The sequence below is a fragment of the Oncorhynchus tshawytscha genome, linkage group LG04 (genome assembly GCF_018296145.1).
Source record: "Oncorhynchus tshawytscha isolate Ot180627B linkage group LG04, Otsh_v2.0, whole genome shotgun sequence".
Classification (NCBI taxonomy): Eukaryota; Metazoa; Chordata; class Actinopteri; order Salmoniformes; family Salmonidae; genus Oncorhynchus; species Oncorhynchus tshawytscha.
In genome coordinates this window covers 30,064,572-30,092,366 of record NC_056432.1, presented here as the reverse complement: position 1 = coordinate 30,092,366, position 27,795 = coordinate 30,064,572, and the positions used below count along the sequence as shown (strand labels likewise).

General features: G+C 40.8%; 1 protein-coding gene across 6 annotated transcripts in view; it reads right to left on the bottom strand.

The window, feature by feature from the left end:
- Positions 1 to 1,406: 1,406 nt before the first annotated feature.
- LOC112233530 (MLX-interacting protein) overlaps positions 1,407 to 27,795 on the bottom strand; it is a 51,382-nt gene continuing 24,993 nt past the window's right edge. For 5 of the 6 annotated variants that reach the window (XM_024401222.2, XM_024401223.2, XM_042320596.1 and 2 more), the window contains 11 exons: positions 24,432 to 24,521; positions 24,138 to 24,232; positions 23,387 to 23,978; positions 22,909 to 23,015; positions 22,691 to 22,802; positions 20,162 to 20,274; positions 19,890 to 19,997; positions 19,215 to 19,342; positions 18,971 to 19,094; positions 18,476 to 18,605; positions 5,242 to 5,947 (listed from right to left, as the gene is read on the bottom strand). In XM_024401222.2, coding sequence (XP_024256990.1) covers positions 5,826 to 5,947; positions 18,476 to 18,605; positions 18,971 to 19,094; positions 19,215 to 19,342; positions 19,890 to 19,997; positions 20,162 to 20,274; positions 22,691 to 22,802; positions 22,909 to 23,015; positions 23,387 to 23,978; positions 24,138 to 24,232; positions 24,432 to 24,521 — 1,721 coding nt within the window. In that variant the 3' untranslated portion in view covers positions 5,242 to 5,825. Of the gene's footprint in view, positions 2,516 to 5,241; positions 5,948 to 18,475; positions 18,606 to 18,970; positions 19,095 to 19,214; positions 19,343 to 19,889; positions 19,998 to 20,161; positions 20,275 to 22,690; positions 22,803 to 22,908; positions 23,016 to 23,386; positions 23,979 to 24,137; positions 24,233 to 24,431; positions 24,522 to 27,795 lie in introns of those variants that run through there. The other variant, XM_024401225.2, reaches the window with a different exon arrangement.

The following is a 27,795-nucleotide window of genomic DNA, read 5'->3' as shown; positions in this document are numbered from 1 at the left end:
ATGATTGAGGGCTAGGCATACCCCAACAACAGAATGGTGTGTAATGTTATGGAACTGAGAGGCATGATTGAGGGCTAGGCATACCCCAACAACAGAATGGTGTGTAATGTTATGGAACTGAGAGGCATGATTGAGGGCTAGGCATACCCCAACAACAGAATGGTGTGTAATGTTATGGAACTGAGAGGCATGATTGAGGGCTAGGCATACCCCAACAACAGAATGGTGTGTAATGTTATGGAACTGAGAGGCATGATTGAGGGCTAGGCATACCCCAACAACAGAATGGTGTGTAATGTTATGGAACTGAGAGGCATGATTGAGGGCTAGGCATACCCCAACAACAGAATGGTGTGTAATGTTATGGAACTGAGAGGCATGATTGAGGGCTAGGCATACCCCAACAACAGAATGGTGTGTAATGTTATGGAACTGAGAGGCATGATTGAGGGCTAGGCATACCCCAACAACAGAATGGTGTGTAATGTTATGGAACTGAGAGGCATGATTGAGGGCTAGGCATACCCCAACAACAGAATGGTGTGTAATGTTATGGAACTGAGAGGCATGATTGAGGGCTAGGCATACCCCAACAACAGAATGGTGTGTAATGTTATGGAACTGAGAGGCATGATTGAGGGCTAGGCATACCCCAACAACAGAATGGTGTGTAATGTTATGGAACTGAGAGGCATGATTGAGGGCTAGGCATACCCCAACAACAGAATGGTGTGTAATGTTATGGAACTGAGAGGCATGATTGAGGGCTAGGCATACCCCAACAACAGAATGGTGTGTAATGTTATGGAACTGAGAGGCATGATTGAGGGCTAGGCATACCCCAACAACAGAATGGTGTGGGCGTATACTGGGCATAAAACATTTAGAGTAGACTGATTGGCCAGCTCATCCTAAAATAGCACATTTTTGAAACCGTCTGTTTGAGATACACGTTTGAGGTGGGGTTTTTGAAGGGTTTGTTCTCCAATATATGCTTTGGCCACATACAAGTATAGGATTAGTCAACATTATTTGGGTATGAGTTAACAGAATATGAACTTTTAAGTGAGATTTTCACTGTACAGTTAGTTACAGACAATTCATGGATTAAAGTATCATTGTTATCAGTTGATAGTCATAGAAGAATATTAGCCATCATTGGAAATATTTTCAAAATAAATGGTTAAATGTAAATGTGGTGTTATACCTGATACAAATCCGTTAACATGGAATAAAAGTACTATTCAGAAACAAATGTCAATGTCTTAAACATGAGAGAAACTGTCAAAGAGCAGAAAACTGTACTGTTGTCATACTTCCTAGACTTGTAACATATGCACTCGGGAATGCAAGAAAGGAGGATATTGATGCGACCTAAACACAGTACAAAAACACAGAAACCATGCTGGGGGAAAAAATGTCTTTACTTTGTAGACCAAGAAAGAGAATATTTACAACACTTACTGTATCTCAGGGGGAACAAACATAGAAAGACTTCCCAAAAAGTAATCTCATAAATGAAATCTCCCCTTAAACAAAATAGTTAATCCTTGTTTTATAACTTAAACCAGGTCATGATTCTTGACAAAAGAATATTGGAAACTTTCCCCACCACATAGTAACTGCTTGGCAAACACATTTTTAAATGACATCCATCTGCTCTTGTTCTTTTGGAGTCTTTGCATAGTTACAATTCCCTTTGAATGGAACATAAATAAAACCTTTGATCTGAATGACACTAGATTAATGTTAGTTGTGATTAGCCCACAGAAATGCTGTCTCATGTGGCCAATACTGTACATGGGGCTCAGAATCAGTAACAATAATACAGTCCCCAGTCATAGGATAAAGGGTACTCCACTCGTAGAGTAGCAAAGAGTGCAAACATTTAGGTGATCACAGTTATTGAGATGTATTAAGGACTCTCATAAAGCCCATATAGCCTCTAAAAAAATAACGTACATTCAGGAAATACAAAACCAATAGTGCTAAATGTGATATAATTCCAAGCAAATTCCGTTGTGCATCAAAATAATAAATACATCAAAAAACAAATACTAAATATCACTCTGCAACAGTCAGGAGTTACAATAATAAAGTATATTCATGTATTTGCTGTTCTGAGGTGCATTGCTAATAAAGGAGTAGTTTCTCTAAATGCCTCCCACAATGTACCAATGTAGGTCAGGGTTTCTGAGACTAATAAAGGAGAGACGTGAAATTAAAGTTTCTACTTTTGCAATATAACCTATAATGTTTAACTGTATCTTAGACAAATACGATCTGAACTATGAGAAGAGCTATGTATCTTTGACAGGCTAGCATAACGCTGTCATAAGCATACCTTAGACATAATGGATGGCTTGATTATAAGAAACAAAAAAAGAACATCATACATATGCTATGTATGTAACCTGTATGCTTACAGTATGGCTGATTCTTTCTTCATCATAAAATATCCTGATTGTGTTTGTTATGTTATAGGGAGCAGCATAAAAAGCTCACCAGCGCATCCCTGAGAGAACAAGAAGAAAAAAAGCAACATTCACCACATAATGTTTGAATGCTCCTATAGCACAATGTTTGTTTAAAAGACAATGAAAAGATAGGCTGCAGCGTGTAAGGTTAAATGTGCTCAAAGTGCTTCACACCTGTCCATGGCCTTGTCCAGGAACCACCCAGGGTCCATTAGTAAAGACTGAATTTTCCTTGAGTGAAAAGTGAACCTTGTTCCATGGATAGACTGGCTTAACATCACTGAGGATATTAAAGACTTCTGGTATTATTTGAACAGTCCAACCCCCCAAGAAAAGGGTAGAATACCCAGAATGTCTGGCAAAAAAAAAACTGGGACACCCTCCCACTTCACGGAAGACAACTGTGGATGAGTTTGAGACCCCACCAGATGCAAAGGCACATGAGCCGAATTATGATGAAGAAACAGTAGTAAGTAGTTACTGAAGGATTTCAGAGTACTCAAAGCATACTGCCAATCAGTGCTAAGCCTTTTTATAGCCTTTTTGATAACACTCAATGTATCCACACTCACCATCATACAACAGAGAAAACAACAACAGAACCAACAGAATCTCAGGACGCTACAACTCATTCAAGAGATATTTCCCTTTTATGACAAATCATATGCCGTTTTCTTTGTTTCATACCTTAAAATAACAATAAGAGCTCAATAAAAACAAAAATACCAAATAAAACGAGCAAACAGGGTAAAACACCTCTGGTTCAACACCATGTTACTTACCTGCCAAAGTACAGTGCCTTCAGAAAGTATTCATACTTACTCCATTTTTCTTTGGTGTGTTACAGCCTGAATTCAAAATGGATTAAATCTATTTTTTTTCTCACCCATCTACACACAATACCCCATAATGACAAAGTGAAAACATGTTTTTGGAAATGTTTGCAAATTTATTGAAAATAAAATATGTAAATGAATTATTTCTGTAAGTATTCACGTCAAAACTTTGTAGAAGGACCTTTGGCAGCAATTATAGTTGCGCGTCTTTCAGGGTAAATCGCTGAGCTTTCCACACCTGGTTTGTGCAACATTTTATTCAAAATTCTTCAAGCTCTGTCAATTTGGTTGTGGATCATTGCTAAACAACCATTTTCAGGTCTTTCCATAGATTTGAAGTAGATTTAAGTCAAAACTGTAACTCTGCCTCTCAGAAACATTCACCGTCTTCTTGGTAAGCAACTCCAGTGTAGATTTGGTCTTGTGTTTTAGGTTATTGTCCTGCTGAAAGGTAAATTCATCTCCCAGTGTCTGTTGGAAAGCAGACTGAACCAGGTTTTCCTCTAGGATTTTCCCTGTGCTTAGCTACATTCCGTTTCTTTTTTTAACCTGAAAAACTCCCCAGTCCTTAACGATTACAAGCATAATGTTGGATTCTAGTTTGAAATATACTTATTAATGTTACCATACTAGAACTTATTGATTACTTTACATGTATAAGGAATGCATACGTTTGGGTCTATAGAGAGTGTAAGAACTAGGTGTATGGAAAGTTACTGAGTGAGGAAGGGGAGTGCAGAAAGTTTACATTCTCAAAACATGGTATTGTTAAATCTCATGGCTCCTAAAGAGAGAAGCAAACTGCAACAGTCTGGTTTCAGTCACTGATAAGGTAGGACAGCCGTGGAGTAGGGAGGAGTGAGGAATTTGTCCCGAGGTCGGGTCAGATGAAGTGACAAGGAACAGTCATATTACAAACATTATACTTCCATGCCCATGAAGGTTCTAGCAGGAGGCGGGGCCATGACCACACCAGTGAGAGGAACCAATTAAGTCTGGACTTGCAAAAGAGATGTATTGGCTGTTTAGATGTGCAAGGAGTTGACTCAGCCTAGTAGAAGGGTATAAATATATGTGCTTGTGTAAACACGTCTTTTGCCTTTGCAGCTGTTTCACCCAGTGGGGGAATAACTTGGTTTGAGCTTTTCCTAATCGTCCGTTTGAGTTTTTACTCTTTCTTCAGAACCTAACAATACCCATAACATGATGCAGCCACTATGCTTGCAAATATAGAGAGAGTGATACTCTGTAATGTGTTGAATTGGATTTCCCCCAAACATAACACATTATATTCAGGACAAAAAGTGAATTGCTTTGCATAATTATTTTTACAGTATTACTTTAGTGCCGTGTTGCAAACAGAATGCCTGTTTTGGAGAAGAAAATACAATTCTGTACAGGCTTCCTTATTTTCACTCTAATTACATTAGTATTGTGGAGTAACTACAATGTTGTTGATCCATCCTCAGTTTTCTCCTATCCCAGCCATTAAACTCTGTAACCATGAGAGGTTGGTTTCGTTCCTCTCCGGCTACTGAATTAGGAAGAACGCCTATTTAAAAAAAAATAAATATACCAATAGGTGCCCTTCTTTGCAAGCCATTGGAAAACCTCCCTGATCTTTCTGGTTGAATCTGTGTTTGAAATTCACTGTTTGATTGAGGGACCATACAGATAATTGTATGTGTGGGGTACAGAGATGAGTTAGTCCTGTTAAACACTATTATTGCACACAGAGTGAGTCAATACAACTTATGTGCAAATATTTACCCCTGAATATATTTAGACTTGCCATAACAAAAGGATTGAATACTTATTGACTGTAGACATTTTAGCTTTTCATTTTGAATTAATTTGTAATTTTATTTAAAAAAAAAAAAATATATATATATATATATATATATATATTCCACTTTGACATTATGGGGTACTGTGCGTAGGCCAGTGACAAAAACAAAACTACATTTATTCTATTTTAAATTCAAGCTGTAACACAACAAAATGTGGAAAAAGTCAAGGGGTGTGAATACTTTCTGAAGGCACTGCAAGCCTTAAAACTAATTGGGAGTTCCACCATCAACAGTGTGGCGAGTTACATTAACAAAGAGCAATGTTATTGCTGGGTTCATAATATGCTGCAAATGTTGTTCTGTGTGTGGTGTGTATTGATCATCCAAAGTAATGCACCGAGCTTGGGTTGTTGACCGCAAAGCCCAGTCGATGTGTAGGAATGAGAGGTCAGTAAGCTGGATGAGGTCACGTATACAAAGACCACAAACTTCATGTCCTATTCTAAATGGTAATGGATAGGGTGGAAGACAGAGTAACTTCTTTGGTTTACCTTTACGGCAAACTAGTGCTGGTACTTTTCCATTCTGTAGTTTCAAGGTCTTTTTCAATCTGGAGAGGTTAGAGTACTTTGTGGTAGAGACCCTCTGTGGAGTGCTGTACTAGAGGGTACTATGACCATGCACTCTATCTGAATCACTCTTCCCCTCCCCTGGAGGTGCGGCTAGGAGTCTGCAAAGTGACTGTGGGTGTTGGTGACAGCCTGGGTGGCTTCCTCAGGCAGAAGGGTGGGGTCAGTAAGGATGGATGTGCTAGTGCTGAACTGTCGGAGAGTGCTCAGTACCACTGGACAACAGAAAGACCAATCAGCTATACATTCATCACAGTTGACATTTTGTGTGACAAGTTACACAAAACAAGTTACAAAATTATTATTTTTCCCTCCATAAAATAATTTATGAAACAGCAGACAAAGACGAGCTAGCATGCCTCTCAGTAAGGCTTCAGATTGTGCATCTGACTCTTCATAATCCTACTTCCAAAAGCATGCTAATCAGACGGTAGTAATATATAGTTGCTAGTAAAAGTCTATGACCCAGGGAATCGATAGAACATCACTAAGAGATGCACAAAAACAATGTACCATTAAAAATGTGTGAATCTTCACTTTAACACTTGGTGGAAGCACACTTGGCAGCCATTACAGCTTTGAATAATTTTGAATAAGTCACCAACAAGTCTTAAGGCAACAAATATCCATTGTTTTTGTAAAAAATTGCTCAAGCTCAGTAAATTTGTTTGGGAATCATTGATGGTTAGAAAAATTCAAACCTTGGCTCTGATTTTCACACAAATTTAAGTCAGGACTGAGACTGGACCATTCAGGAACAATATTTCTGTTGAGTCTTTTATTAAATAATGTGAAACAATGTGTCTGTCTGCTGCTTTTCGTTAAAACATGCATAGCTGTTCTTTATATGGCCTAAAATAAATGTGTTCATATGGGCAGAAAATAATCTATAGGCTATAGCATACTGAATTTTTATCAGTTATGAAAATAATACCTTTAATGCAGAAAAGTGGATCTGGTAAAAGGCTGACATTTGGATGTTTCAGTTAAAACAGACTGTCACATGACTATAGAAATGGAAACATTACGATTTTAGAGACACAAAGTAACAATAACCTATGATTAAAGGGTTAGGCTATACCGTCATCATCATTATTCACATCATTCCAATTCAATCAAGTCACAATTATCGGCTTTGGTATTGACATCAATAAGCAGACTTTCCGATTATGAAATTAGGACCGAAGAAATCCACTGTTTATATAAAAAGTCTGCCTTTTCCCCTACATTTTAACAGACTAAATAAGTCAACGTAATGTAAGACATCACAAAATCAATTTGGCCTACGTCGTTTTATGTAGTCTCACTATGATGCGGAAAATGTAGGCTATTTCAAAATAATTGAATACCACATTGCGTTGACTGTATAGGCTATTATAGTAAAGATCTATCCGAGGTTCAACTTTAGGACAAGGGCATTTTTTAAAACTATTTTTGATACTCACCTCATGTCTTGATAATGTGAATGAAATCCATTTAGTTTTGAAATCAGTATTTGTCCATATCACCCATTGTTCCCATTTTCAATAAAGAAATATGCATGACAGACTCACAAGACTATAACATTGGAATGTTGTAAAGTGCTGCCCTACCCTGGCTGCCGAGGACACAGGTGAAGCCACTGAATACAATTAATTCAAAGGAAATTAAGCTTTTTGCTTTTGAACCCATTTTAAACATGCTATAGGCCTACATGTTTAGCCTGTATAGTTTGGACTATCCTTTCCGTAAAGTATGAGACTTCCATTTTTTTTTTTTTTTTACCTTGCATGCAATCACAACAGCTTTTCACATAACTGTCAAAATTCTGATTCAGCTGATTGTTGAAACAGGGTTCAAGTTGAATGTCTAATTTCACATATAAATGATTATAGTCTGGAAGATGGCGCCGAAGAGGATGGCTGACGTTTTACATGCCAGTAACCAATTGTGCTATTTTGTTCATTGTTTTTGCGCTGTTTGTAACTTATTTTGTTCATAATGTTGCTGCTACCATCTCTTATGACCGAAAATAACTTCCGGACATTAGAACAGGGATTACTGACCACGAACTGGAAGAAGCTTTTTCCTTTAACAAGTCAGACATGAAAGATATACTGCTCGCCTGGGAACAGGCCCAGAACCCCGTCATTTGCATGAAGAAAAGACGGAGGAAAAGAGGACGCAGATCGGGCTGCATTTTGAGAATCCGTAGGTGAGCGAGTAAACTCCCACTGCCATCAATTCTACTTGCTGACATGCAATCATTGGAAAATAAAATTGATGACCTACGATTATGATTATCCTACCAACGGGACATTAAGAACTGTAATATGTGATATGTGTAATATGTGATGTTTCACCGAGTCGTGGCTGAACGACGACACGGAAAATAGAGTTCTGGAGGAATTTTCAACGCACCGGCAGAACAGAGAAGCTACGTCTGGTAAGACGAGGGGTGGGGGTGTGTGTCTTTTTGTCAATAACAGCTGGTGTGCGACGTCTAACATTAAAGAAGTCTCGAGGTATTGCTCGCCTGAGGTAGAGTACCATATCATAAGCTGTAGACCCCACTATCTACTAAGAGAGTTCTCATCTAAATTATTCGTAGCCGAAGACCGATGCTGGCACTATGACCGCACTCAACCAACTCTATAAGGCCATAAGCAAACAAGAAAATGCTCACCCAGAAGCGGCGCGCCTAGTGGCCGGGGACTTTAATGCACTGTAAGTGCATCAACGACATTGTCTCAACAGTGACCGCACGTACAGTTGAAGTCGGAAGTTCACGTACACTTAGGTTGGAGTCATTAAAACTAGTTTTTCAATCACTCCACAAATTTCTTGTTAACAAACTATAGTTTTGGCAAGTCGGTTAGGACATCTACTTCATGCATGACACAAGTCATTTTTCCTATTGTTTACAGACAGATTATTTCACTTATAATTCACCGTATCACAATTCCAGTGGGCCAGTAGTTTAAATACACTAAGTTGACTATGCCTTTAAACAGCTTGGAAAATTCCAGAAAATTATGTCATGGCTTTAGAAGCTTCTGATAAGCTATTTGACATCATTTGAGTAAATTGGAAGTGTACCTGTGGATGTATTTCAAGGTCTACCTTCAAACTCAGTGCCTCTTTGCTTGACATCATGGGAAAAATCAAAAGAAATCAGCCAAGACCTCAGAAAAAAATGGTAGACCTCCACAAGTCTGGTTCATCCTTGGGAGCAATTTCCAAACGCCTGAAGGTACCACGTTCATCTGTACAAACATCTGTCCCAAACCATGGGACCATACAGCCATCATACAGCTCAGGAATGAGACGCATTCTGTCTCCTAGAAATGAATGTCCTTTGGTGCGAAAAGTGTAAATCAATCCCAGAATAAAAGCAAAGGAACTTTTGAAGATGCTGGAGGAAACCGACATAAAAGTATCTATATCCACAGTAAAACGAGTCCTAGACCACCATAACCTGAAAGGCTGCTCAGCAAGGAAGAAGCAACTGCTCCAAAACCGCCATAAAAAAGTCAGACTACAGTTTGCAACTGCACATAGGGGCAAAGATCGTACTTTTTGGAGAAATGTCGTCTGGTCTGATGAAACAAAAATAGAACTGTTTGGCCATAATGACCATTGATTTGTTAGGAGGGAAAAGGGGGAGGCTTGCAAGCCGAAGAACACCATCCCAACCGTGAAGCACAGTAGTGGCAGCATCATGTTGTGGGGGTGCTTTGCTGCAGGAGGGACTGGGGCACTTCACAAAATAGATGCCATCATAAGGGTGGAAAATTAGGTGGATATATTGATGCAACATCAAGACATCAGTCAGGAAGTTAAAGCTTGGTCGCAAATGGGTCTTCCAAATGGGCAATGACCCCAAACATACGTCCAAAGTTGTGGCAAAATGGCCTAAGGACAACAAAGTCAAGGTATTGGAGTGGCCATCACAAAGCCCTGAACTCATTCCTATAAGGAATTTGTGGGCAGAACTGAAAAGCATGTGCGAACAAGGAGGCCTACAAACCTGACTCAGTTACACCAGCTCTGTCAGGAGGAATGGGCCAAAATTCACCCAAGTTATTGTGGGAAGCTTGTGGAAGGCTACCCGAAATGATTGACCCAAGTTACACTATTCAAAGGCATTGCTACCAAATACTAATTGAGTGTATGTAAACTTCTGACCCACTGGGAATGTGATGAAAGAAATAAAAGCTGAAATAAATCATTCTCTCCTGTTATTCTGACATTTCACATTCTTAAAATAAAGTGGTGATCCTAAACTGACCTAAAACAGGGAATTTTTACACAGATTAAATGTCAGGAATTTTGAAGGTGTATGTAAACTTCCGACTTCAACTGTAGATATCCCAACCAGAAGTCATGGATTACAGGCAACATCCGCATCGAGCTAAAGGCTAGAGCTGCCGCTTTCAAGGAGCGGGACACTAATCCGGATGCCAATTGATAATCCCGCTATGCCCTGTAGCAGGGCTTGAAAACTATTACTGACTACAAAGGGAAACGCAGGCGCGAGCTTCCCAGTGACCGGAGCCTACCAGATGAGCTAAATGCCTTTTATGCTCGCTTCGAGGCAAGAAACACTGAAGCATGCACGAGAGCACCAGCTGTTCTGGATGACTGTGTGATAACGCTCTCGGTAGCCGATATGAGCAAGACTTTTAAACAGGTCAACATTCACAGAGTGCAGGACCAGATGGATTTACTAGGACGTGTACTCAAAGCATGACTACAGCTCAGCGTTCAACACTATATTGCCCACGAAGCTCATCACTAAGCTAAGGACCCTGGGAATTAACACCTTCCTCTGCAACTGGATCCTGGACTTCCTGATGGGCCACTGGATAGGCAACAACACGTCTGCCACGCTGATCCTCAACACCCTCAGGGGTGTGTACTTAGTCCCCTTCTGTACTCCCTGTTCATCCAAACACGACTCCAACACTGACGACACAACAGTGTCCTGATCACCGACAATGATGAGACAGCGTTTAGGGAGGTCAGAGAACTGACAGTGTGGTGTCAGGACAACAACCTCTCCCTCAATGTGAGCAAGACAAAGGAGCTGATCATGGACTACAGGAAAAGGAGGGCCAAACAGGTCCCCATTAACATCAATGGGGCTGTAGTGGAGCGGGTCGAGAGTTTCAAGTTCCTTGGTGTCCACATCACCAACGATCTATCATGGTCCAAAAACAGGGCACGAAAAATCCTTTTCCCCCTCAGGAGACCGAAAAGATTTGGCATGGGTCCCCAGATCTTCAAAAAGTTATACATCTGCACCATCAAGAGCATCCTGATTGGTTGCATCACCGCCTGGTATGGCAACTGCTCAGCATCTGTGCGAGCGTTGCAAAATAAATGCACACATACATGTTATTCAATCATTGCACCCACAATGCTCGCGCATGCCAACGAGCGTCTGTGTTGCCAGGGGCTAAAATATAAGTTGCTTCTATGTGTGACGCCGAACGCGATGCAAGTCATGTTTCACCCATCTCCTCATTGGCTTGTAGAAGAATATACCCACATGCCATCTCCTCATTGGTTATAACCACATGGGTGATTGAAAGATGAACTGTGGTCGGTCGGTCGGTTGTGGTAATACACCTTATTATGAAAGTTAGATGCCAATCGCCATATAAAGTCCAAAGAAGAAAAAGCCTGGAAGGAGAAGAGATGACTAGAAATGATTCGGTTGACCGTTTAATGTGTGGATTAATTGTCCGAGTAGAGGACCTTGTGCACAGGTAAAATAACAACTCAACGTTTATGTCCCAGGACAAATTAGCTAGCAACAGCAAGCTAGCTAGCTAAATAGGTCAAATTAGATAGCAACTGCAAGCAAGCTAGCTAATTTGCCATACATGTTTAATGCTTTTTGACCTGTCTCCAAATTAATATAATTGTTTCAGAGTTTGCTTTGTCGTGATCGCATTTGGTGTGAGGGGACAAAATCTATTTGCGCACGATGGCACACGCGGATGCAGTTTGGGCATGGTGTGAGGCAAGACCTGAAACCCGACTCAATCATGACTTACTTCAAGCCAGCGGCTTTTAAAGCTTTCACAAAGGTGTTTCCTTGGACTCACAACCTGGGTTGCTTCTTTCACATGAAACAGGCCATTTGGCAAAATGTACAAATGTTTTCCAAAGTGCGACAAAAGTACCTCCACGACACCGACTATGCCCAAGAGATCAGGGAGCTCGGCGTGCTAGCATTCGTCCCGCCGGCTGATGTAGGCCAATGTGTCCACGACCTTCTGGATACCCGGTTCTTTCAGCGCACGGAATGTCAACTGGAGGAGCTCCTGACATACTTTCAGACAACATGGGTTGGGGAGAAGGTCGGATGCATTTTTTGTATTTTGCTAAGCTTATTTGTTGATAAATACATGTTTTATAGTGAATGGTTGGTGTGAATGGATGGTGTAAAAACTATATGAAACTAAAATACATTGTAGAAACTAGATACAGGCCTAGATAGATTATAGTTTGTTTTTAGCCTTATATATACACACTGCTCAAAAAAATAAAGGGAACACTTAAACAACACAATGTAACTCCAAGTCAATCACACTTCTGTGAAATCAAACTGTATTGCACATGCTGTTGTGAAAATGGAATAGACAACAGGTGGAAATTATAGGCAATTAGCAAGACACCCCCAACAAAGGAGTGGTTCTGCAGGTGGGGACCACAGACCACTTCTCAGTTCCTATGCTTCCTGGCTGATGTTTTGGTCACTTTTGAACACTGGCGGTGCTTTCACTCTAGTGGTAGCATGAGACGGAGTCTACAACCCACACAAGTGGCTCAGGTAGTGCAGCTCATCAAGGATGACACATCAATGCGAGCTGTGGCAAGAAGGTTTGCTGTGTCTGTCAGTGTAGTGTCCAGAGCATGGAGGCGCTACCAGGAGACAGACCAGTACATCAGGAGACGTGGAGGAGGCCGTAGGAGGGCAACAACCCAGCAGCAGGACCGCTACCTCCGCCTTTGTGCAAGGAGGAGCAGGAGGAGCACTGCCAGAGACCTGCAAAATGACCTCCAGCAGGCCACAAATGTGGATGTGTCTGCTCAAACGGTCAGAAACAGACTCCATGAGGGTGGTATGAGGGCCCGACATCCACAGGTGGGGGTTGTGCTTACAGCCCAACACCGTGCAGGACGTTTGGCATTTGCCAAAGAACACCAAGATTGGCAAATTCGCCACTGGCGCCCTGTGCTCTTCACAGATGAAAGCAGGTTCACACTGAGCACATGACAGACGTGACAGTCTGGAGACGCCGTGGAGAACGTTCTGCTGCCTGCAACATCCTCCAGCATGACCGGTTTGGCAGTGGGTCAGTCATGGTGTGGGGTGGCATTTCTTTGGGGGGGTCGCACAGCCCTCCATGTGCTCGCCAGAGTCTGTCAGCAGTTCCTGCAAGAGGAAGGGATTGATGCTATGGACTGGCCCGCCCGTTCCCCAGACCTGAATCCAATTGAGCACATCTGGGACATCATGTCTCGCTCCATCCACCAACGCCACATTGCACCACAGACTGTCCAGGAGTTGGCGGATGCTTTAGTCCAGGTCTGGGAGATCCCTCAGGAGACCATCCGCCACCTCATCAGGAGCATGCCCAAGCGTTGTAGGGAGGTCATACAGGCACGTGGAGGCCACACACTACTGAGCCTCATTTTGACTTGTTTTAAGGACATTACATCAAAGTTGGATCAGCCTGTAGTGTGGTTTTCCACTTTAATTTTGAGTGTGACTCCAAATTCAGACCTCCATGGGTTGATAAATTTGATTTCCATTGATAATTTGTGTGATTTTGTTGTCAGCACATTCAACTATGTAAAGAAAAAAGTATTTAATAAGAATATTTCATTCATTCAGATCTAGGATGTGTAATTTTAGTGTTCCTTTTATTTTTTTGAGCAGTATATATATATATATAACCATATGCACAAATTTATATATAATATTCTGCCCATACTAACTTACTTTAGACCATAACTGAACCAATTTCTGTATATACACACACACAATATTCTACCCATGAGCGCTAATGTATATACTATATTTGTAGCCATTCGTGATTAAATGAAAAGCACTAAAAACAACTGCCCATGTGAACGAATGTAGGCCAATAGGCTATACAATATTTAGAACCATATGAGTAAACGAAAAGCAGTAAACATACACATTATTTCACATTCTTTAATAACAGACAAACAAAATCACGCAATAGGCTACAGATCACTTCACAGCTTCACCAGGAAACTCAACGTATTGTAGTCTCACGTGGATGAAAGAGTAGCGGAGGAAGGAGTTCGCTTCTGCTGCAGTGTTCATGGCAAAATATTATGTGTTGCTTCGCTTTTTCAGCGGGGACTCAAATGATTATTTCCACCAACATTTCTGGAACCCCATTTTTTTTCCCGCCGGAAATTCTGTAGACCCCACCACAAATCTAACGAAGCACCCTTAAAAATGGGTACATTTAGATTTTCATATCAACAAATAACCATCTCTCCTATCAAAATAAAGAGAACCAATATATACAGTGCCTTCAGAGTATTCATATCCCTTTACTTATTCCACATTTTGTGTTACACCCTGAATTTAAAATGGATTAAATTGAGATTTTGTGTCACTGATCTACCCACAATACCCCATAACGTCAAAGTGGAATTCATTTTGTAGAAATCTTTACAAATTAATTCAAGCTGCAATATGTAACTTTTTGGGCAACCCAACCAACTTCACATAAAAATATGAGTTATAGATCTGTCACTCATTGAAAGTAGGTCTAAGAAAATGGTAGATATGTTCTATGTGTATTATTTCTATGCTTCCCATTCTTTAGTTTTGTTTTTGTGTCTGTTACTTTCAGTTTTGAACACCAGCTTCAAACAGTAGAAAATACAATACTTTTGGTTATGGAAAATATATTTCACAGCAGTTTAGATTGTAAAATGATTCTCTACACTATACTTGTTTTGTCACTTAAACTGAAATTAGGCAAACTATTACAATTTTACCGGGTAATGATGGAATGATATGTGCATAATACATCTTTAAAAATGAAAAGCTGATATTTCTTGAGTCAATAAGTATTCAACTACTTTTTTATGGCAAACTTAAATAAGTTCAATAGTAAACATGTGCTTAAGAAGTCACATAAGTTGCATGGACTTGTGTGTAATAACAGTGTTAAACATAATTTTTGAATGATTAACTCATCTCTGTAGCCCACACATAGAATCATCTGTAAGGTCCCTCAGTTGAGCAGTGAATTTCAAACACAGATTCAACAACAAAGACCAGGGAGGTTTTCCAATGCCTCGCCAAGGACACCTATTGGTAGATGAGTAAAAAAGCAGACATTGAATATCCCTTTGAGCATGGTGCAGTTATGAATTTTACACTTTGGATGGTGTATCAATACACCCAGTCACTACAAAGATGCAGGTGCCTTTCCTAAATCAGTTGCCAGAGAGGAAGGAAACTGCTCAGAGATTTCACCATGAGGCAAATGGAGATTTTTAAACAGTTGCAGAGTTTAATGGCTGTGACAGGAGAAAACTGAGGAATGGATTAACATTGTAGTTATGCCACAATACTAAGCAAACTGACAGAGTGAGAAAGGGACCGAATAAAAAAAGATTCCAAAACATGCATCCTGTTTGCAATAAGGTACTACAGTAATACTGCAAAAAATGTGTCAAAGCAATTAACTTTTTGTCCTGAATACAAAGTGTTATATTTGGGGCCAATCTACAACACTGAGAACCACTTCATATTTCAAGCATGGTGGTGGCTGCATCATGTTATGGGTATACTTGTCATGAGCAAGGACTAGGGAGTTTTTTGGGTATAAAAATAAACAATAGAGCTAAGCACCAGCAAAATCCTAGAGGAAAACTTGGTTCAGTCTACTTTCGAACAGACACTGGGAGACAAATTCACCTTTCAGCAAGACAATTACCTAAAACACAAGGCCAAATATACACTTGAGTTGCTTACCAAGACAACATTGAATGTTCCTGAGTGGCCTAATAAGAGTTTTGACTTTGAAAATGTATGGCAAGACTTGAAAAGGACTGTCTAGCAATGATCAACAACCAACTTGACAGAGCGTGAATAATGTTAAAGAATAAATGGGAAAATATTGTACAATCCAGGTATGCAAAGCTCTTAGAGACCCAAAAACACTCACAGCTGTAATCGCTGCCAAAGATGATTCTAACATGTACTGACTCAGCAGGTTGAATACTTATCTAATTAAGATACAGTATATTAGTGTTTTATTTTTCCATATAAAACAAATAATCTGAATTTTTCTTCCACTGACATTAGAGTATTGTGTGTTGATCGTTGACAAAAAAAACAATTCAATCCATTTGAATCCCACAATGTAGCACAGCAAAATGTGTAAAAAGTCAAGGGGTGTGAATACTTTCTGAAGGTACTGTACATGTATTTACTCAATACACATGAAAAGTTTGGACACACCTACTCATTCAAGGGTTTTTCTTTATTTGTAATATTTTCTAGATTGTAGAATAATAGTGAAGACATCAAAACTATGAAACACATATGGAATCATGTAGTAACCAAAAAAAATGTTGAACAAATCAAAATATATTTTAGATTTGAGATTCTTCAAAGTAGCCACCCTTTGCCTTGATGACAGTTTTGTACACTCTTGGCATTCTCTCAACTAGCTTCATGAGGTAGACACCTGGAATTAAGTTAAATTAACAGGTGTGCCTTGTTAAAGGTTAATTTGTGGAATTTCTTTCCTTCTTAATGCGTTTGAGCCAATCACTTGTGTTGTGACAAGGTAGGGGTGGTATACAGAAGATAGCCCTATTTGGTAAAATACCAAGTCCATATTATGGGAAGAACAGCTCAAATAGGCAAAGAGAAATGACAGTCCATCATCACTTTAAGACATGAAGGTCAGTCATTATAGAACATTTCAAGAACTTTGAACGTTTCTTCAAGTTCAATTGCAAAAACCATCAAGCGCAATGATGAAACTGGCTCTCATGAGGACCACCACAGGAAAGGAAGACCCATAGTTACCTCTGCTGCAGAGGATAAGTCCATTAGAGTTAACTGCACCTCAGATTGCAGCCCAAATAAATGTTTTACAGAGTTCAAGTAACAGACACATCTCAACATTAACTGTTGAGAGGAGACTGCATGAATCAGGCCTTCATGGTCGAATTTCTGCAAAGAAACCACTACTAAAAGGACACCAAGAAGAAGAAGAGACATGCTTGGGCCAAGAAACACGAGCAATGGACATTAGACTGGTGGAAATCTGTCCTTTGGTCTGCTAAGTCCAAATTTGACATTTTTGGTTCCAACCACCGTGTCTTTGTTAGATGCATAGTAGGTGAATGGATCATCTCTGCATGCGTGATTCCCACAATGAAGCATGGAGGAGGAGGTGTGATAGTGCTTTTCTGGTCACACTGATGGTGATTTATTCCGAATTTATTTAGAATTCAAGGCACAATTAACCAGCATGGCTACCACAGCTTAGTGGGGCTATCATTATTTTTCTACAGGACAATGACCCAACACACCTCCAGGCAGTGTAAGGCTATTTGACCAAGAAGGAGAGTGATGGGGTGCTGCATCAGATGACCTGGCTTCCACAAATCACCCGACCTCAAACCAATTGAGATGGTTTGGGATGAGTTGGACCGCAGAGTGAAGGAAAAGCATCCAACAGGTGCTCAGCATATGTGGGAACTCCTTCAAGACTGTTGGGAAAGCATTCCAGGTGAAGCTGGTTGAGAGAATGCCAAGAGTGTGCAAAGCTGTCATCAAGGCAAAGGGTGGCTACTTTGAAGAATCTCAAATATTTGTTGTTTAACACTTTTTTGGTTACTACATGATTCCATGTGTGTTATTTCATAGTGTTGATGTCTTCACTATTATTCTACAATGTAGAAAATAGTCTAAATAAATAAAAACCCTTGAATGAGTAGGTGTGCCAAACTTTTAACTGGTACTGTATATATTTGTATTATCTTTCTCAATAAGTTAATATATTATCCTATGAAATAATACGTACTCTGATTCTCCCCCTGAAAGAAAATGTTTTATTTTACGATCCCCCTGCAATTCCATTTGAATATCACTGCTGTAATGGAACCACTTGCCAACCGCCACTTCTCTATCCACCTCCTCACTGTCCTACTCTGACGCTGCAGCTACAGGAAGACTGATTAGCAGGAAAATCATGGGGGAATCTTGAAACCATTTAATTGAAAACATTGAGTGTGTGTGTGTGGATTTTTGGTTTTATTATCCTTGGCTCAGAGGTTAATTTTAGGGTTACAATTAGGGTTAGGAGTTTGGGTTAGATTTAGGGGTAAAGGTTAATGGGAATAAATTGTTTTATCCTCACAAGGTTAGTAAAACAAACGTGTGTGTGTGTGTGTGGGCTTTTACTACCCACAAGGATAGTAAAACAAGGAAAATTATCCCTCATGGGGACATTTCCCAGATCGCTACAACGACAAAGGCTATTTTAGGTTTAGGGTTAGCATTAGTGTTAGAATTAGGGTTAGGTGTTAGGTTTAGGAGTTGGGGGTTAGGATTAAAGTTAAAGTTAGGGAAAATATAATTTTGAATATTTTAGGTCCCCACAATGACAGTAAAACATATGCTGTGTGCGTGTGTGAGAGAGAGAGGTTAGGGGCATTGAGTGTAGTTTACTCACTGGGCCTCAGCACATGGAGGGAGCAGTGACGGTCCAGCCATTGCAGTGTGGTCTCACACAGCTCCCCTTTGCTTGTGGTGGAGACAGTCCCATTGAAGGACTCAAATAGGGGTTTAATAATGATGCTGAACTAAGGATGGTGGGTCAAGGGTCAAACACACACTATTTAGGGAAAAGATTCAAAGTTGCATCCTATTTCAATCTCAGAAGACATATGAACGAATCTCTCTGGCAGAAAGGACCTCAGATGTACTCAGATGGCTCATGGTATATAGTCCTATATCATACTACTTCATTTTCTAGTCGTACGTAACCTTTCACAAGTCCCCCTGAAACCAAAAATTATAGCTCTTCTTTGCTTATATACAGCATCTAATCTGACATAAATTAAATAAATATTAAAAGTAGCCTGATTGAATCTTATATCATTATGACAAAGTCATGTTAAATGCAAAAGTCATGTTAAATGTCAGTGATAAGGGTAAAAACGGATACGATCCAAAACTTCCAGTTCTGAAGTGTGCGGCTCTTCACGTACTCATCAAACTTCTCCCGCATGTGGTCGAATCGGTGGCGTGTGATGGGCACACCTGTAGCAGGCAGCTGCTCCTGACACACACTGTGGCACAGCAATAGCACACAGATCAGATTACTATGTCATGTCTACTCATACTCAAACTGTTTCCTGAACTCATCTTCTCAGATAAGAGAGATAACATAACAGTGAGGCAGTACATACTTTATGGAGGCATTGACCTCCTCAATCTCCTCCCGTAGCCTTTTGGTCTCCTTCTGCATCTGCTGCCTCTCCTGCTGCAGCTTCCTAATGTACTCCACTGTCTTCTGCAGCGTGACTGCATTACTGATCTGGTATCAAACACAACAAGAATAGGTGGCGATATTGGAAAGGTCCTGACATGTCGTCAACTGCTGGAGCATTCAACAATGTGTGGGTATGTATCATTCTTTCATGACTTTACCATTTCAGACAGAATATGTGATATAATACTTGTAAAATAAAATTAAACAATGGGTACTGTTTACATTTCACATTAGAGAGGTGTTAAACAATGGAAATGTTAATGAACTTACCTGCAGAAAAAGCCTAGAACCATTCACACAGCCCTGATAACTGTATTTGGTTATAGGGCTTTTAATTTACAATGTTGTTTTTTTACCCCCTACCCCATTCCTATATATGCAAAATCTAGTATAAAAAAGCAGGCATGGTAAATGTGGGATTTTGGTCTGTGTATGAAAGGGATACTATATTTGTACCCTATACCTGAAAATAATAGGATGTGCAAACACTATGCTTCTGAACTGATCTTTAAATAAAAGCCATCAAAAGCTAGATCTGGAATATATTAGTAGGAGGACTCAGTAGACCGATGACAGACAGACATGGCTTTACATTGGACTGGGACTTGAGAGCAGGAATCAGGCTGCACAGCATTTTGAAGCCAATGTTGATGTTGAAGCGCCTCTTCTGTTCAGCAGTGATATGGGTCACCCTACGGCTCTGGAACAAACAGGGAGAGAACAGACACACACATAATCAGAATGATTAGTCTGCAATGATTCAACGGCAGGCACACAACCCTGGACCTGCTTGAAAAAGCTGGAGTCATACACAGTCACATACACAGACAGAGAATAGTAGGCAGGAGGGTGGGCTGCTGTTACCTGGTTGGACTCGTTCTTGGAAAGGGCAATGCAGCTGCTGTGTGGAGACTGAGGACTGGAGACCTGCTCTGACCCACACAGTGACCCCTGACCTGAGCTACGGTCCTCATGCCCTGGGAGACACAAATTATCCACACTTACCAAAAACCATCATAACAAAGACTGCTGCACTGTTGGGGAATAATCAGAATTAGTTGGTAACATAGGTAAGATGTTTTATATTCATCACGTTTATAAGTTACTTCTCATCAGAATGTGTTTGTATAATACTGTGGCCGGGGTTGCAGTATCTGTTCTATGTCAAGACTAAGTTACTTGGGCCGCAGAGAGGGGAGAGGTCAAGCGTGTATCTCTTGGCTCCACAATGTCTGTGTGCCAGTCAATGTGTCTCTGTGATCTTGTCAATATAGGATGGATTTGATATATGCCTGTTGATATGGAGGATTGGTTTATGGTTCTGAGTTTGAGAAAATAACATAATTTATCGTTCAGCTTTGTCTCCTAAACTATGCCAATGCTGTCTGGCTATGTGTGTCTTTGCTATAAAGGATGTCAGTTGCAATGTGTAAGGGACTCTCAGAGAATTCATTTAGACACTGAATTGATCTGAGAGTCACAGGGTTGTGATGGAGCTCATATAATTAAAGATGGACTTTGTGATAACTAACTCTGACTTGTGTGTGGTTTGCTCTCGTGATTTGGTAAATACAGGACATTTCCAAAACAGCACCAACTCACATTAAAGACAATTCATTAATTTTCTGGGAAGCAGATCAGTACTGTAAACATTCCAAAACACTGTGTATGAATGTGTTACCATGCCACATCCTGTATACACATGTAGAGCTAATAGATTGATAGCTTATGTTTGACAGGAGGAAAGCACCCTGTGACACATGACTGAGTTTAGTGTACATACAGTGGGGCAAAAAAGTATTCTCAGCCACCAATTGTGCAAGTTCTCCCACTTAAAAAGATGAGAGGCCTGTAATTTTCATCATATGTACACTTCAACTATGACAGACAAAATGAGAAAAAAAATCCAGAATATCACATAGTAGGATTTTTAATGAATTTATTTACAAACAAACAAGATTTCTGGCTCTCACAGACCTGTAACTTCTTCTTTAAGAGGCTCCTCTGTCCTCCACTCGTTACCTGTATTAATGGCACCTGTTTGAACTTGTTATCAGTATAAAAGACACCTGTCCACAACCTCAAACAGTCACACTCCAAACTCCACTATGGCCAAGACCAAAGAGCTGTCAAAGGACACCAGAAACAAAATTGTAGACCTGCACCAGGCTGGGAAGACTGAATCTGCAATAGGTAAGCAGCTTGGTTTGAAGAAATCAACTGTGGGAGCAATTATTAGGAAATGGAAGACATACAAGACCACTGATAATCTCCCTCGATCTGGGGCTCCACGCAAGATCTCACCCCGTGGGGTCAAAATTATCACAAGAACGGTGAGCAAAAATCCCAGAACCACACGGGGGGACCTAGTGAATGACAGAGAGAGAGCTGTGACCAAAGTAACAAAGCCTACCATCAGTAACACACTACGCCCCGCCAGGGACTCAAATCCTGCAGTGCCAGACGTGTCCCCCTGCTTAAGCCAGTACATGTCCAGGCCCGTCTGAAGTTTGCTAGAGAGCATTTGGATGATCCAGAAGAAGATTGGGAGAATGTCATATGGTCAGATGAAACCAAAATATAACTTTTTGGTAAAAACTCATCTCGTCGTGTTTGGAGGACAAAGAATGCTGAGTTGCATCCAAAGAACACCATACCTAATGTGAAGCATGGGTGTGGAAACATCATGCTTTGGGGCTGTTTTTCTCCAAAGGGACTAGGACCACTGCTCCGTGTAAAGGAAAGAATGAATGGGGCCATGTATCGTGAGATTTTGAGTGAAAACCTCCTTCCATCAGCGAGGGCATTGAGGATGAAACGTGGCTGGGTCTTTCAGCATGACAATGATCCCAAACACACCTCCTGGGCAATGAAGGAGTGGCTTCGTAAGAAGCATTTCAAGGTCCTGGAGTGGCCTAGCCAGTCTCCAGATCTCAACCCCATAGAAAATCTTTGGAGGGAGTTGAAAGTCCGTGTTTCCCAGCAACAGCCCCAAAACATCACTGCTCTAGAGGAGATCTGCATGGAGGAATGGGCCAAAATACCAGCACCAGTGTGTGAAAACCTTGTGAAGACTTACAGAAAACATTTGACCTCTGTCATTGCCAACAAAGGGTATATAACAAAGTATTGAGAAACTTTTGTTATTGACCAAATACTTATTTTCCACCATAATTTGCAAATAAATTCATTAAAAACCCTACAATGTGATTTTCTGGATTTTTTTCTTCTCATTTTGTCTGTCATAGTTGAAGTGTACCTATGATGAAAATTACAGGCCTCTCTCATCTTTTTAAGTGGGAGAACTTGCACAATTGGTGGCTGACTAAATACATTTTTGCCCCACAGTACATACAACAAAAAAAGTAAGGGCCTGGTGTATGTCACTCTCACCAGTACTTGTGGAGGGTTCTTGTTTTTTGCGGCTGGAAGAGTAGGTCTCCTCTTTAGGGATAATGAGCTGGGGAGACTTCGGAGTCTGTGGAAGGATGTGAAATCCAGGAGCCTGAGATAGAGGGATGTAAAGAAATAAAACAGAAAGTAAATGAAAACTATCTTTATTAAAACAGTTGAATGCAAAAGGGGGCGCTTCAGAGCAGACCGGGTCTTACCCTTGATAGGCTGGAGGAGCCGATGATCACGCCCGTTGAGGGAACCACATCTGCTTTCAGGGGGGTTGGAGTAACAATCACTGCACTGGTATGCCCTGGGAAGGGTGCTGGGACAGCAAAACATCATCTGTCAGGGCCTTTGACATTAAAACCACAGGGTAAATGCGGATTCTCTCATGTATTTAATGTCTAATATTGAGCCTGGATGTCATTGATGATCTTTGCTAGGATAATTTCGGCTGAATCACCTACAAACATTGACTAGTTTTCATTTAGTTTTTCATTACAATAGTGACTGACTATATAATGATATACAGTAGCACCACCTAGTGGTGAGATCAGACAGCTCTAGTGGAGCAGTAATCCCCACTTCAATAAATACTATTGTTTCTAATGTGGTCGTTTTTTTCTTATTATTATTATTATTACTTATTCTTATTCAGCAACAGTTACACCTTTTGGGATGTGATTAACTCACCTGTTAGGATGAGGTGAGACGAGGAGATGGCAGGAACAATCCTTTGGACACGGCGTGTCTTTTTGTTGGAGCAAGAGGGCTGGAAGGGTCTGGGCAGGGCGAAGGTCTGGGGGTGTTGTGGGGTGGTGGCAGGTGAGGGTGGCAGGGGCTGGAGGGGTGGTGGTGGAGGTTCCCGGTTTAGGGAGCTGAAGTCAGAGCTGTGACTGAAGGTGGTGGCAGCATCACTGGGTAGAACAGTGGAGGTGGTTGTATGTGTGATGACAGATGAGGGCGGGGAACCGTCCAGGCTTGTGGCATCGTCTAGGGGTGGGGGGGCTACTAGTGTTGGGGTGGCAGCACCCTGGCAGGTCTGGGTGTGCCGCACCGTGGGAAGGGCTGAGGTTTGCATGAGGGAGGAGCCTCCAGCCTGAGCACTAGGGGGCACCGGCCCAGAGAACAGAGGCATGTAGTTCTGTACGTAAGAGGGGCTTCCACTGGTTTGATTGGACATGAGGGATGAGATAGTCAGGGGGGCTGGGGAGGCGATGAGTCTGTGGTCATGACTGATGGACGGGAGGTCAGCTGAGAGGTGCATGGAGGAGAGAAGCTGGCCCTATCAAGTCACAAGGACAAGAGCAAAGATAGCACATTTATAATGTTATCAGCTAGTAAGATGTTGTGAAAACATCGAACAATAAAAGACAGGTGTGTTAGGTCTGGGGGTGTGTTAGGGTTGAGGTTCACAGGGACCGGGCCAAGGGTTGGGGTTTACCTGGGATTGAGAGCTGTTGCTGTGTAGAGGAGTGGCGGATGAGGCAGTGAGGGAAGCAGAGGGGAAGATGGGCTGACGGAGGCTGTGAAATAAGTCTGGAAGAAGAGTCTCTAGGTTAGTTAGAATTAGTATAACATCCACTCTACCCTCATAAGTGTTAGGATATTCCACCTGCTGTATTATACTTACCGTATGAGAGTAACATGGTGCCCCAGGGACCTGTTAAAGAGTTGGTGCACTGTGCAAGTGACATTATTTAGAGTTTGTCGCTGTGGCAGAGTGCATTGTCATTACCTTGTAATTGCTCATAGGAGTCCATAAAGTCCAGGTTGGGCTGTAGGGGGATGAGTCCAGGCTGGATCATGTCTGCGTTCCCTGCATGAGCTATGGGGAACATGGATGGGGTGTGAATAACAAACAGACTTTTCCTATAGCTCTGGTTGGAGGAAGGTTTGGGTGGATCTGAGTAAATAGAAAAAGGCTTGGTGTATGGCAGTGCTATTCAACTGGCGGCCCGCGGGCCAGATCAGGCCCGTTTATCAATTTAGAACGGCCCTTTGATAAACTCTGAACATTAGTAAAAAGAACAGCTGAGACAATCCGCCCAAAATCCAATGTTAAGTGCCAAAAGGAGCCCTCGTTCAATATTCTCCATTGGGAGAATCTGTTTTCCTGTAGTCCCAACCATTAAGTGCTGTAAGTCAATATCACCCAACATACAAGTTACAGCAAATCAGAGCTGCTAACAGGGGTACAGGGTCTGTTTTCCCACCTATTGGCTCTTTCACCGCAGATGAGATCACTACACTGCCTGATACAGAAGAGCGTGATTTGAGTTTTTAAAAAAACATCAGACTCAGTTGTGGCTATCATAAACTTTATCCGATCAACATCTAGCCTGCAACATCGCTTGTTTCGTGGTCTGCTGAGCATCATGATCTACTTTACATACATTTTCCCACATTTTGTTGTGTTACAGACTACATTTTAATATTGAGAAAATTTAGATTTTGTGTCACTGATCTACATACAAAACCCCATAATGTCAAACTGGAATTATGTTTTTAGAAATGTTTACAAATTAATAAAACATTTAAAGCTGAAATGTCTGGAGTCAATACACATTCAATCCTTTTGTTATGGTAAGCCTAAATAGGTTCAGGAGTGAAAATGAGCATAACCACCCTGCAGGCCAGAAGCATACCACCCTGCATCCCACTGCAAGCTTGCCTCTGAAGATAAGCAGGGTTTGTTCTGGTTGAAAGACCAGATGCTGCTAGCAGTGGTGTTGGAGGGCCAGTAGGAGGCACTCTTCTCTGGTCTAAAAAAATATCCCAATGCCCCAGGGCAGTGATTGGGGACATTTCCCTGTTTAGGGCATCATCTCTAAGATTGAATGTTTAACAGGTGGCCTGACTCTCTGTGGTCACTAAAGATCCCATTGCAATTATTGTAAGAGTAGGGGTGTTAACCCCGGTGTCCTGGATAAATTCCCAATCTGACCATCACGGCCAACTAATTATCCCCAGCTTCCAATTGGCTCATTCATCCCCCTCCTCTCCCCTGTAATTATTCCCCAGGTCGTTGCTTTAAATGAGAATGTTTTCAGTCAACTTTCCTGGTAAAAATATAGAACAATAAATTGCATGTACTCCTTGTTCAATAATGGTGTTTAACGTGATTTTTAAATGACTACCCCATCTCTGTACCCCACACACACACACAATTATCTGTAACGTCCCTCGGTCGAGCAGTGAATATCAAACACAGATTCAACAAAGACCATGTCGGTTTTCCAATGCATCGCAAAGAAAGACACCTATTGGTAGATAGGGGGAAAAAACAGACATTGAATATCCCTTTGAGCATAGTGCAGTTATGAATGTAACACTTTGGATGGTGTATCAATACACCCAGTGACTACAGATACAGGCGCCTTTCCTAAATCAGTTGCTGGAGAGGAAGGAAACAGCTCAGGGATTTCACCATGAGGTCAATGGTGTTTTTTAAAACAGTTAAGAGTTTAATGGCTGTAATAGGAGATGACTGAGGATGGATAAACAATATTGTAGTTACTCCACAATACTATCATAAATGACAATGAAAAGAAGGAAGCCTGTACAGAATGCAAATATTCCAAAACATGCATCCTGTTGGCAATAAGGCACTAAAGTAACACTGCAAAAAAAATTGCCACAAAAAAAAAGATTTTTGCCCTGTGTTACGTTTGGGGCAAATCCAACACAACACATCACTGAGTGCCACTATTGAATATTTTCAAGAATGGTGGTGGCTGCATCATGTTTTGGGTATGCTTGTCATCGGCAAGGAGTAGGGAGTTTATAAAAAAGTAAAATAAACAGAATAGAGCTAAGCACAAGCAAACTTCTAGAGGAAAACTTGGTTCAGTCTGCTTTCCAACAGACAAATGTACCTTTCAGGAGGACAATAACCTAAAACACAAGGGCAAATATACACTGGAGTTGCTTACCAAGATGACATTGAATGTTGCTAAGTGGCCTAGATATATAGATATATATATATATATATATATATATTTTTTTTTTTTTCAACTTAAATCGACTTTAACATCTATGGCAAGACTTCAACCAACTTGACAGAGCTTGACACATTTTTTAAAGAATGGGAAAATATTTTACAATCCAGACAGATAGACTTACCCAGAAAGACTCACAGCTGTAATCGCTGCCAAAGGTGATTCTAACATGTATTGACTCAGGGGGGTGAATACTTACAGTATCTAATCAAGATATTAGTGTTTAATTTTCCATTAATCCAAAAAAATAAAAATGTTAATCTACTTTGACAAAGTATTTTGTGTAATCCATTTAAATCCCACTCCGTAATAACAAAATGTGGAAAACGTCAAAGGGGTGTGAATACTTTCTGAATGCACTGTATCTAGAAAAAAAAATCATATCAGATGTTTGTTTCTTTGTGACATCTTCAAGCAATTAAATGTACTTAATTTGGGACTACAGGGGAGGGATAAAACATTTATTGACATGGTTGGAAAAACAAATTATTTTCAAAACAAATGTGTTATGTCACCCCCAAAGTCAATTCCTCCTTTGGCCGCCTCTCCTTCTAGTTCTCTGCTGCCAATGACTGGAATGAACTACAAAAATCTCTGAAACTGGAAACACTTATCTCCCTCACTAGCTTTAAGCACCAGCTGTCAGGGCAGCTCACAGATTACTGCACCTGTACATAGCCCATCTATAATTTAGCCCAAACAACTACCTCTTCCCCTACTGTATTTATTTATTTTGCTCCTTTGCACCCCATTATTTCGATTTCCACTTTGCACATTCTTCCACTGCAAATCTACCATTCCAGTGTTTTACTTGCTATATTGTATTTACTTAGCCACCATGGCCTTTTTTGTTGCCATTACCTCCCTTATCTCACCTCATTTGCTCACATTGTATATAGACTTATTTTTCTACTGTATTATTGACTATGTTTGTTTTACTCCATGTGTAACTCTGTGTTGTATGTGTCAAACTGCTTTGCTTCATCTTGGCCAGGTCGCAATTGTAAATGAGAACTTGTTCTCTATTTGCCTACCTGGATAAATAAAAGGTGAAATAAAAAAATTAAAAAATGTTAAATTCCCCACTGTAAATAACCTTCT